This window comes from Tinamus guttatus, unplaced genomic scaffold, assembly GCF_059628265.1.
Source record: "Tinamus guttatus ecotype Peru unplaced genomic scaffold, ASM5962826v1 Tinamus_guttatus_pri_ptg000367l, whole genome shotgun sequence".
NCBI classification, from domain to species: domain Eukaryota; kingdom Metazoa; phylum Chordata; class Aves; order Tinamiformes; family Tinamidae; genus Tinamus; species Tinamus guttatus.
Window position 1 is genome coordinate 545,619 of NW_028288901.1, and position 11,476 is coordinate 557,094.

Below are 11,476 nucleotides of genomic sequence, written 5' to 3' on the forward strand. Positions count from 1 at the left end.
CGGGCATGAACGGCACACGGCGAGACGAAGACGTGGCTGAGGCCGGGAACGAGACGGAGAACGAGAACGAGGATAACGAGAACAACGAGAACGATGAGGAAGAGGAAGAAGAAGATGACAGTGATGACCATGAAGGGCCATACACGCCTTTTGACCTCCCCAGTAAGAGGCTCCTGGGTTTGGGTTGTTCTAGAAAGCAAAGCTCAGGCTGGCCATGCCAGACAGTGCTCGGGATACAGAGCCCTGGCCTTGGGTGCACCCCAGCTCCTGGGTTTGCCCCATGGTCATCCTCTTAGCTGCCCTCTTTCCCTTGTGCTGTGCTCCTGTGAACAACTAGTGCCCTGTCTTAACCGCTTGCACAGCGCTTAGGCTGAGAGCAGCCTGGCCTCTTGCTCAGGAAAATTAAAAAAAAAATCTGAAGTGTGCTAGACTAAAGTAGATCAAAATTATGATTTTTTTCCCATTTTTTATTTTGCAGCCGGTAAGACTGAAATCCTGAAGTGGCTCTTCACGTGGCCGTTGAGTTTTGTCCTGTACTTCACGGTGCCCAACTGTAACAAACCCCACTTGGAAAAATGGTTCATGGTTACCTTTGCTTCTTCTACCCTCTGGATCGCCGCTTTCTCCTACATGATGGTGTGGATGGTATGTGCCCACTAAAGCAGGAACCACCCCTACACAGTTCTAACAAAAGGCAAAAATGAATGCCATAGCAGAAGACATTTATTTATTTTTTAATAACTCTGATTATCCTGAGCAGGAGATGAAAAGTTAGTTGTTTCCTCCTGCTTTTCGTCTGCGAGGATGAGGTGTTTCCAAGGAAAAGCTCTCCCAGCTTTCCATAGCTGGAACACGAGAGTCTGCAGGGTCACTGTGTTGCTTGCAACATATAGTTGGCATTTCTTGTGGCATGCTGAGTTCAGGATAGCATGGATCGGCACGGACTGAGCTTTTCTCCTTGCTCTGTGCAGCTAAATGCAGCTCATAGGAAATCTGGCATCATTCAGCAAAGGCCTCCAGCGTTTCAAAATACAAATCAATTCAAAGAGCACTAATTTATCATAGACTGCATAGCAAAGAAGCAAAAGGAGATAAAAGAATCTCCTTTCTGCAACAGGGAAGTACTTGCAATATCTAGGGGATATGTCCTGCATGTAGTATGCTCATAATATAATTAACTAAGGGGTTGTTTTAATGTCTGTATGCAGTAATGTCTTTAGTGTCTTGTACGTGCTAATGCCTTGAATCATCAGCCATGAGGAGGAGTTCTGTTGCACCCAGTAGTTGGCCTACATAGAGCCTCTTTTCCAGATTAACGTCCAGAAAATTATGGATGAAAATGAGTATATAGCAGGTCAGTACTATCCTCTGCCAAGTGACGAATATACCAAAATAAATAAATAAATAAATAAAGCTGTTACTGCTGCTCTCTCTTAAAAGGAAGAAGGAAGGACAGGTTAGGCTGACCAGTAAATCTTGCAATGCTGGCCCAAGCTGGTCTGTGATTTTGCTTCTCACAGACACGCTGACGTTTGAATTCCCCTCCGTAGGTTACGATCATTGGCTACACCCTGGGCATTCCGGACGTGATCATGGGCATCACCTTCCTGGCGGCGGGCACCAGCGTGCCGGACTGCATGGCCAGCCTGATCGTAGCCCGGCAAGGTAGGCGCCCTGCCCTGGGGCACGCGGGGGGCATCTCCCTTCCCGAATCCAAAACCTTCACAGCCCTTTCCCCGGGGCCGAGATTTAGAAGGAAGAAGAATTATGTTGCTATTGCAAAGCAGGTAACACCAAAGTGTTTTGGCACCGCTGCCAACTTCAAGCTTTCCCCAAAAATTCACAAGTGTTTTTTTTCTTTTGTAATATCAATTTTGTAGAACTGTATAGAACACTACGTAAGCACTGGAAAACTTTTTTTTTTAAGGAAACTTTTTCTTCTTTTACCTAATGGCTTTTGGGCCAGATTCTTTAAGAGGAAAAGAAAGTTGGGAATGCTGCTTTGGGGGATGAAGAAGATGGTTCTTCATGAAACATGTCAGTCAAATTAGAATAACTGAAGAGCGAATCTAACCGGTCTGATACAGAAACTCATGGTTGCAATAAAGCACCAGAATCAGCAGCAAGTGTGGCCCAGAGAGAGAGCCAGCAGGTCCCTGCCAGCAGAGCCAGGGGTTCAGGGGCCCCAGGAGTAGCTGAGGAAGTCCTCAGATAATCATAGAAAGGGGATCCATCTTTTCCTGATGATGGACTGTAGGATGGGGAGAGGGGAAAGGAAGAGACTTAACTCTGTGCTTTAATCCATGGAAATCATCTGGATTCACTCAGATTAGCATATTCTCATGGGTGATTGTGCTTGGTTTCTGTTCCTGCAGGTATGGGGGATATGGCTGTGTCCAACTCCATCGGAAGCAACGTTTTTGATATTTTAATTGGCCTAGGCCTCCCGTGGGCTTTACAGACCCTAGCAGTGAATTATGGTTCATACGTAAGTCCTATGCTCGGTTGCATGATATTTTATTAATTTATTCTTAAACCCAGGCTTTTATATCCACTGGTTAGATCAAATTTTGTAGATCGTATTTGAGGAAACAAATAGTGTCACGCTGCTATTATTTAAGGGAAGCAGCAGTCCGTTTTCAAAAGACATTCCCCAGGTTTTGGAGTGCATCCATCTCCTTGAAGGCAGGATGTGTGCTTCAGTCTGCACTGAAATAAGCTAACTCAGCACGTATACTGCAAAGTGGTGCACTGGAATCTATTGCTGATAAGAAGAATAGTCCTATTTTTAATGAGATCAAGGGCTAGAACACACAGGTGAAAAGTAAAGGGTCAGAGCAAATCTGCAAAGTTAGTGTTAGTAAACTGATAACACTGGAAAACAGAGGAAGCTATTAAATAACCAGGAGATTTCAGAACCTGACCACCATTAGAAACCACAGCACAGCCTCCTCCTTTGAGAAAACAAATGCCAGCAACAGTTCCCAAATTAAAAACAAAAAAGCTTCTTTAGCTCCCAGATGATAAAACAACCCCACCCCACACCTGCAAAGCTGTCGAAAGTTTTGTTCCAAGAGGAAAGAGTCGGAGAAGGTAGAAAATCCCATGGGGAAATGAGTATTGCTATTGCCAGTAGCTAGACAACACTCGGCACAGGCCAAGTCACAGGCTACAGAATCACAGAATTGCAGAATATCTGAGCTTGGATGGGACCTCTGGAGCTCTTCTAGTCCAACCCCTCTGCTCAAGCAGGGTCAACCACAGCAGGTTGCCCAGGACCACGTTCAGTCAAGTTCCACCCATCTGAAAGGATGGAGACTCCACAACCCCTCTGCGCAACCTGTTCCAGTGTTCAATCATCCTCAAAGTAAAGAAGAACACCTAGAACGCCTTAAATGGTCTTAAACATTTTAATGTTTAAAAGGCACCTCCTGTATTTCAATTTATGTGGATTACCTCTTGTGCTACGCTGGATCCCGTTGAGAAGAGCCTGGCTCCATCTTCCTTGCTCCCACCCATCAGATATTCATGCATGCTAGTAAGATCCCTCTGAGTGTTCTCTTCAAGCTGACGAGTATCAACATCCTGAATCCAATTCCCTGGCAAGCAGGAAACCTACCTAAAGGACAGGTGGCATCAGCAGGTAGGGTCTCCTTCCCTCAGAGCAGGGCACAGGGCTAGGAGTGAAGGCCACACTCCTCGTAGCAGCCTAAGATACAACAACCCCGTGGCAGAAGACCTGGAGGAGAGCGGTCAGCATGAGGGCACCCTTTTGACAGAACTAATATTTCAGTTTAGTTGATGACGTGTGAGTGCACAAGACTTTGGGACTGAGAACAAAACAGAGAGGAATGCTGTAGGAATAAAACCCCTTTCTCTCATGAGTAGCTCATCCCTATATTTGTTACATTTGTTTTTTTTTTTTTTCCTTTTTTTCATTGAAAAGGATGCAAACAAGTGGCTGAGCAGAAGCAGCCAGCTCCCATGGAGGCCAAACAATGTCGCTACTGTTCCGCACACCCAAATCGCTCATTGTGTAACGTGCTCACGTGGCTCCAAAACGCAGCCCTGGAAACTGCCCCAGAGTGAGCAAAGAGAGCGTCCGTATACAGCCCGCAGCTCTCCCTCCAAATCCTTGGGTAGCTGCACTTCCAACCAAAACAACCCCCCACATTCGCATTAATACCAATTAATTATCCGAAGGATTATTCTGCTGCCGTGGGGAATGCGGTGGGTGCAGGTGGCAGGGCTAGCAGCAGCCCAGGCTGCTGTCCTAGTGAAACCTCTCAAACTCCAGCCAAGCAGTTTGCACCACCAAAGTCCACAGCTAAAAATCACTATTTGCAGCACAGCTGCACCAGGGTGTAGCAGGATCCCAAATTTGTCTTCTCTTACAAAAGAGGAAGTCACCAAAGTCACAATGATTCTCCCTCCTTATAGACACAAGGAAAGAAAAGTAGAAGTATATTTGATCGTGATTGCTTTTGTATAGCCCTCAAAAACCACGATTGCTTCTCAAAAATGTTTGACCCAAGGGCAAAGGATAGGTTTAGTTTGTACTTCAGGGATCAGGGATTAAGGTGTTTGCAGTTAGGTTTTGCTGAAGGTGCAAAGTAAATACAATTTAGTAAGCCAATTACAGTTATATCTTTCCTGAAAGCCACAAAATGAGCAGACTGCATCATGTGGAAGTTGAGCCTGGGTGCAGGACATTGCTGAGAAGCTCTGGGCATGGGGATGTCCCTCGGGCTCGCATCACATTGGGAAGTGCCACCTAAGAAAGAGTGAGTGCTCCCCTGGCCAAACCACACTGGGCTCAGTTCACATCATCCCAAACAAAACAGCTTCCTCACAGAAAACAAGACAAAAATGTTGGCAGCCTCCATGTTTTCCACAGTGTGATTTTGCAAGGCCGTGTTTTCCTTTGAAAGAGAAGAAATACAGCGGAAAGTCCCTGGATAGCTCAACGTGGGGCGAAGACAGAAGAGACCAACTTCATTTATAACGGAGAGACTAAAACTGACTAGTAGGGAAAAACAGTGCATCCACAAGGCACGGAGGATGCAGCAATGCAGCAGCTTCTTCCCATGGAAACTCCTCTGCTTCTTGCTGAAGAGCTTGAGATATCCCTCACCTGGAGGGAGATGCCCTCTGCATTGCACAGGATTTATGTGCTCTGCATGATGCCCTCCACGTTTGCAGGCTTCGTACGCTCTGCAAAGGGAAATATGAGGTACGGAGCAAACCAAGTTCTTTGTTTGAATGTGCTTCAGCATCTCAGAAAAGGTCCAAGAGGAAAGTGCCTCTAGACAGACAGGAATGCAGCATGCATCCTGAATCCGGGGGTTGCTGAGACTCCTCTCCCATGGCAGGACCTGGGGAAGGCTGGATTTACAGTGAATTTACACTGTTGGCCAAGAATACTGAAAGCCAAGGATCCCCAACCAGACTGGAGACCTGATGCTTTTGCAGCTGGGGGCTGGAAGCTTAACACAGGCCTTCTAATGTTCCCAGCTGAGGTAATTTCTCACTTGGAGACTGAAGCAAAACCAGTCTGGATTTTGGCAATCACTCCTTGTTTTCCCTGCAGCAACTGCCAAAGGAGAACGGAAGAATGGAATCACATTTATTTTATTTCCATTATTTTTCCTCCAGTTTTTGCTTCAGCCTCAGTTCCTTCTTGCCTGCAGGAGCTGGAGTCTGCAGCCACATCGATGCATTTGCTGCACCAGAAGATGGGAGATGGATGCACTGAAAGCACACGAAGCAGGTTTTGGTCTTCCAAACCTTCCATGTATGATCAGTCTATGCAGAGAGTTCGCCTGGCCTGCTTTAGCTGCTAGGCACAAACCAAAGCTCAAAGGAGAGTTTGGGAATGCAGATTTTTTTTTCTCCTTGTGGTTCTTCCTTTGCAGACAGTTCTCTCTTGCTGAAGAAGCATTTCCTATTTTCAAGTAAACAGAGAGAATTGAGCTTTTGCTTCCATGATGAAGCTTCAGCTGAGGCCCCTTCTCTGCTCTTTGCTAAAAATTGAGGAAACTTCCCCTCCCTTACCAGGAGTTTTGAAAATTTTGCAAGCATTATTTTCCTGGAGCATAGACACCTCCATGTGCCCTGCAGAAAACTGTTCCATTGCCTTGTGCAGGAAATACTGGTTTTCCCATGAGGGATTTTCCCTCATGGGAAAACCAGTAGCAGCATGGGAGGCTGCTTCTGATTTCCATCCTGATATGACAGATTGACAACACATTTTTCTTAAGCATCTGCACCAAGTTTCAGTCTTCCGAGCTCCTGAGCTCAGGCTTCTAGGAGTCACAGTAGGAAATAGGGCAGGCTGGAATAAAAACAAGTTACCAGAGTCATGCAGACAGGGGCTAAAAGAAGGGGTTGCAGGGAGCACCTCGAGCATATTAGCAGGTAGGGGGAATCAGAATACTTTACACCCACGTTCTTGCCGTGATTCAGCCCATGTCCTCTGGTTCATCCTGCTACAACAGTTAAATGTCTTCATGCTCCGTGCCAGCTTTGGTGGAAGGAGCAGTGTGCTTGTATTCCAGCTAGTGGAGGATGTTTGCTGAAGCCCATCTCCTTCAGCTAAGGTCACTGGGGACCCCTCAAATGTGGGAATACCTTCACTTGTGTCACCTTCAGAGCCCCAGCGCCGCAGCCCGCCAGATCCTGGGGTTGCAGCTTCCCGTGACACTTGCTGTTGCGTTTTGTCTGTCTCTGGAGAACACGTCGCCGTGGTGGCCTGAGAGCGTCTTGCAGATGATGTCTCTCTCAGTCTGGACCACCTTCACACTTGGCACCCGGACAAACCGCACAGTCCCAGTCCTCTTCTGAACATAGGCTGTGAAGTCTGCAAAGGTCTTGAAAACTTGTTGCTCCAAGAAACCTTTGAGCACAGCTCTCCTAGCACTAAGAGCTCACCAGCAAGGCTTCTTTACCCAATGAATCGCACTCCTTTTCTTACAGAAAATCCAGCTGTGATATGTTTTCAGTCCAGTCTTGCAGATAGGCCTAAGACCACAGCCCCAGACAACTCTAGGTTGCGTTCAGACATTTTCCATGCTAAAATAATTCCAGCTGCTTCATTCGCTTCCTCTTCCTGTGAATTCCTGTGCGGTTGGCACATTTCATGCGGACGGTTTTTGCAGATGCTGGGCACTCAGTAAGCAGCCCAGCTCCAGAGGAAAAGCCAGACAGGAATTTGCTGTAGAAGAGGATCCGTCTTTCCCGGCCAGGTGCTGCCCCTTTGGGCTAGGAGGAGGCAAGTGGAGAGCTGGGCTTAGGCTTGCATTTTGCAAGATGGTTTTGTTCCTGCTTTGCCGATGCAAGCCCTGGTTAGCGGCCCTGCATGGCCCTTGGGGATGTGCTGAAGCTGGAGGGCAGGCACACACACCTGGCAGTGGATGAAGCACGGTGCACTATCTCTGTAGGGTGCCACAGGGCCCCTGTCTCTGTCACAGGGCCCCAGAATGAGCTCGTTCTGCCTCCTTGGCATACCAGGAGACACGAGATGTTGAAGGAAGGACCGTCTGGACTGGAACATGATGCATCTCTCTGTCCGCCCCAAGGGAAGCTCTCGTTTCAGGAAAGCTTTGAGGTTTGCTCAGGACTGGTATTAGAAGCTGCAAGGGAAAATGGCTCTGGAGATTTCTTCCATGGCTGCAAAAATACATTCCTTCCCTTCTGACCTTCACAATCTGCGCTTTACATTAGCAGTGGGATCGTTACAGCCTTTCCTCCTGCAGTTAGGCACGCGGTGCCAAAATCGGCCTTCCCGCCGGGAAGCAATCCAAGTCCTTGGTCTCTTCAACAGTCCGACTGGCGATGGGGACATCAGCGGGTGAACTGGACACACGGGCAGTGATGCCAGCCAGCACGGGTGTCCCAGGAGCCCAGGCTGGTGACACGAGGGAGCCCGTGGCACTGAGCAACCCACACGTCTCGTCAGTGCTGGAAAGATGAGCACTGAGAAGAGGCCCATTATGCACCACGTCCTGTTGTTTCCTGGGTTGATGCTTGAGCAAATGTCATTGTAGCACAAAATTCCTCCCTGGATTGTTTATTAGACTAGGAGGAAATCCAGCTGTTAAAAAGGAAAGAAAACATGCGTTGTGTGAGATGGATGAACTTCCCTCCTCAGAGTTACATTTTTCTCTGCAGATCGTTTGCACCAGCAAACTAAGGCTTTTGCTCTTGCCTGTTTGCAGCTGCAGGGCAAGGTAAGAGTTTGATACCAGCCTGTTGAAGGAAGATCCCTGTGGTTAGCTGGGCTGTTTGACCTCCACAGCAGAGCAATAAGGCCTGAAAACCTACCTGCACTACAGGAAAACCAAGGTGGCCAGAGAAGCAATAGCAGCATCCTCATCTGAAGCATCTTTGGAACCTAGTCATACCCCAACCTGTCTGTAGGCCTGTGTCACATAAGCCCCTATTTTAAAGGTATTTAGAGTTTAGAGATGCAGCTGGTCATCCTAGTTTAGACTGCTGAGGCTCTGAAAATTGCAGCTTAAAGCATCCACCACTTTATGGACCCTTATCAGGCATTAAGTGATGACTGAACATAAACCTTCCGACTTTCCACTCAGGACTCAAGTAGGAGTTAAGAGGCAGGAAGACCTAACTGCACAAGGGGTGAGGAAGCCCCTGTGGTGGTGGAACAACCTGAGGTGCTCTCAGGTCCCGAGTTCGCCTGGCCTTCAGCGACCCTCTTCTTTTGGCAAAAGGGGGTAGGCAAAAACAAACGGGTGATTTAACGGGCTGGCCTGGCTTTCATAGCTTCCCTGGATTGTTAGCAGTGGGAATAAAATGTTGCTTGAAATTATGGCATAGTTTTACCAACTTCCTTCTTTTTCAGATTCGGTTAAACAGCAGAGGACTTATCTATTCTGTTGGTCTCTTGCTGGCGTCTGTTTTTGTCACAGTACGTATCCAGTCTTTTGTTCTTCATTTCCCATACAGTGCTTTTATGGATGTTTTCTTCACATTTTTCTTTCTTGCTTCTCTATGTAACAGTGTTTGCAAAGTCTGGTGTTGAGGGATAGGAGCAGTGAAATGTTCCTGGGGAAACCAAGTGGGGTTGTTCTTGCCAAGATATGCGGTTCCCAGCAGAAACTCCAGGTTGTTGGGCCAGGGCTTGAGGCTCTGACTTACCCCAGCTCTCACTATCACTTCTCATGCTCCTGCCCTTGGGAAGGTGGTGCCCCGTGTTCTTCCAAACGCTCCTGACATGGCCCACTCTCTTGTCCTAGGTCTTTGGCGTCCACATGAACAAATGGAAACTGGATAAGAAGCTAGGGTGCGTGTGCCTTTCCCTCTACGGCATCTTCCTGTGTTTCTCCATCATGACGGAATTCAACGTTTTCACCTTTGTGAACTTGCCCATGTGCAGAGATCACTAACGCGGGTGGCAGACTGTCGGGAGGAACGTCCCTCTTACCTGTGCAATACAAACCACGGCTGGCATCTCTGCAACACGGTGCCCCTCCGAGTCGTGACGTCTTTCCTGTTCACTGTTCATAGGACCCTCGGCCCCGTCTCCGTTTACCCGCTCCCTGACCACCGCAACCTGGAAAAATCCTGCATCGATGTGAAGATTTTTTTTTTTCAGCATTCATGTGATTTCCTAGCTCCGTTTTTGAACAGTGACTGGGATGCGAGATCAACTGGCTGCTAACTGGCATCAAGCCAGGCAAAACTGGTCTGCTACAATTCCTTCTTTTTTAAGTTATTTGATGGAAGACTAATCTAATTTATGACTTAAGACTATTGCTAGAACACAGAAGAGGGTACATCGTACGGGGCGGATTTCCAAGGAGAATGGTGGGAATATTGTGGTCGTTTGGGGTTTCGGGGGGGTTCTTTTTTCGGTTGGGAATTTTATTGGCAGCAACCAACAGCCTCTCTTGCGGCTTCTCCTGTGGAGTGCTGGGTCTCCTGCAACGACCTGACGGCCACGGGGCAGCGCGTGATGGGAATTCTCTCCAAGGTACTTGGATACAAGCGGATTTGCTGCTCGCAAAGATGGGCAAAGCACCGGGCAGGGATTTTTTCCTGAAAGGAGTGGATCGCTCGCAGGCACACGAGGTGAGCACGGAGACACACGCTGCCGTTTTCCTTACGGATGTCGGAGTGTCGTTGTTAGGCTGTCGATGGTCTTTTCCAAGCAATAGTTTGAGCGCCAGCCGCGGAGGGCTGCCAAGGAGGAGTCCTGGTCTTCAACCATCCACACGTGGAGACGAAAGGTCAGAACCTTCTCTGCATCATGAGCTTTCCTGTAGTTTTGGGGGGATTCAATAGTTGCGACGTACTTGTTCTGAGAAGGACATGAATACGTCTCAAAACTTTTTTAACTGAGTTACAGACACTGGTTTCTTTAAACGGAAAGAGGCATATTTTGCACAGACATAGTTACTGAAGTCATAATTTGCCACTCTTTAAAGAATACACTGGACCTGGCCAGATATTTTTTCTTAAACAGCTGAACTTTACCTGCTAACCGATCGTGTGGACTTGTCACACGTCCTGCGGGAGAGACGGAGGAGAGATGGCACTTTGAAAATGTGGAATACCTTTAACGCAGACTTGCTCACAGACCTAAGTTATTGTGGAAGTTTAGCTCTTCATCACTCCAGTATCCCCGCTAGATTTTGTATAACGCTGTATTAATACGCAGGCAGTTTCCATCCCATGAGAAGCGCCGTCACCGCTGCATTCGTACGTATTGATGCTGTGGATTCTTGCCAGTGCTGGCTGTTGTATTTACTTTGAGCACTGATCACTTCTGGTTCATTTGGTTATGATTTTTTTTTCCTCTTTCTTGTATATGTTCTACTGCAAAAAGCATAGTGAGATACTACCAGCTAGGCGAATGTTTTTGTCTATGGTACAAACAGTGGCAAATATTGGTAGTTGAGGCACAGTGAACCCCAAGTAAAAAGAAACAAACAAAAAAAATCCCTTAACTAAACTGTAACAGGAAAAAAACCTCCAACCAAAAAAAAAAAAAAGAAAAAAGCCCCATTCACACCCAGCAAACCGATTCCTCAACTCGTTTGCACTTTTGCACTTGATGATTTCACCTGAGTTTTCTTTGGGCAAAACGATGTAAAACAGATGGTTTATCCTCCCCTCAACCCCCACCCGTGGTTCCCCTTCAGCTCAGCACCTTATTTTCCACCTCGGTCGCGCTCGGCGCGTGGGAGCGTTGGCAGCCGCTGCCCCACGCGTGGAGGGCGAGTCCTGGGGAAACGCCACGTGCTGCTCAGCCCCGTGTACCTCCTCGTTGCTTCTTCCAAGGAGGGAATGCAATGAGTAATAAGAATAATAACCACTAAAATGCCTGAAATACTTCCTTAAAACCAACAGTGTCAGCAGCAATGTGGCACCCTTCAAAAAAATCCACCCGCAAAGCACATGTCTGGGATTTCCCAGCTGCTCCTCAGCGGAATGTTTCCTTGCTGATGAAATG

General features: G+C 47.6%; 1 protein-coding gene across 1 annotated transcript in view; it reads left to right on the forward strand.

Moving 5' to 3' along the window:
- Nucleotides 1-9,818, forward strand: part of SLC24A3 (solute carrier family 24 member 3) — a 52,004-nt gene extending 42,186 nt beyond the window's left edge. Inside the window, 6 exon segments of the mRNA XM_010214209.2 lie at nucleotides 1-162; nucleotides 479-645; nucleotides 1,551-1,665; nucleotides 2,376-2,488; nucleotides 8,864-8,929; nucleotides 9,258-9,818. Coding sequence (XP_010212511.2) covers nucleotides 1-162; nucleotides 479-645; nucleotides 1,551-1,665; nucleotides 2,376-2,488; nucleotides 8,864-8,929; nucleotides 9,258-9,407 — 773 coding nt within the window. The 3' untranslated portion in view covers nucleotides 9,408-9,818.
- The last annotated feature ends 1,658 nt before the right edge of the window (nucleotides 9,819-11,476 follow it).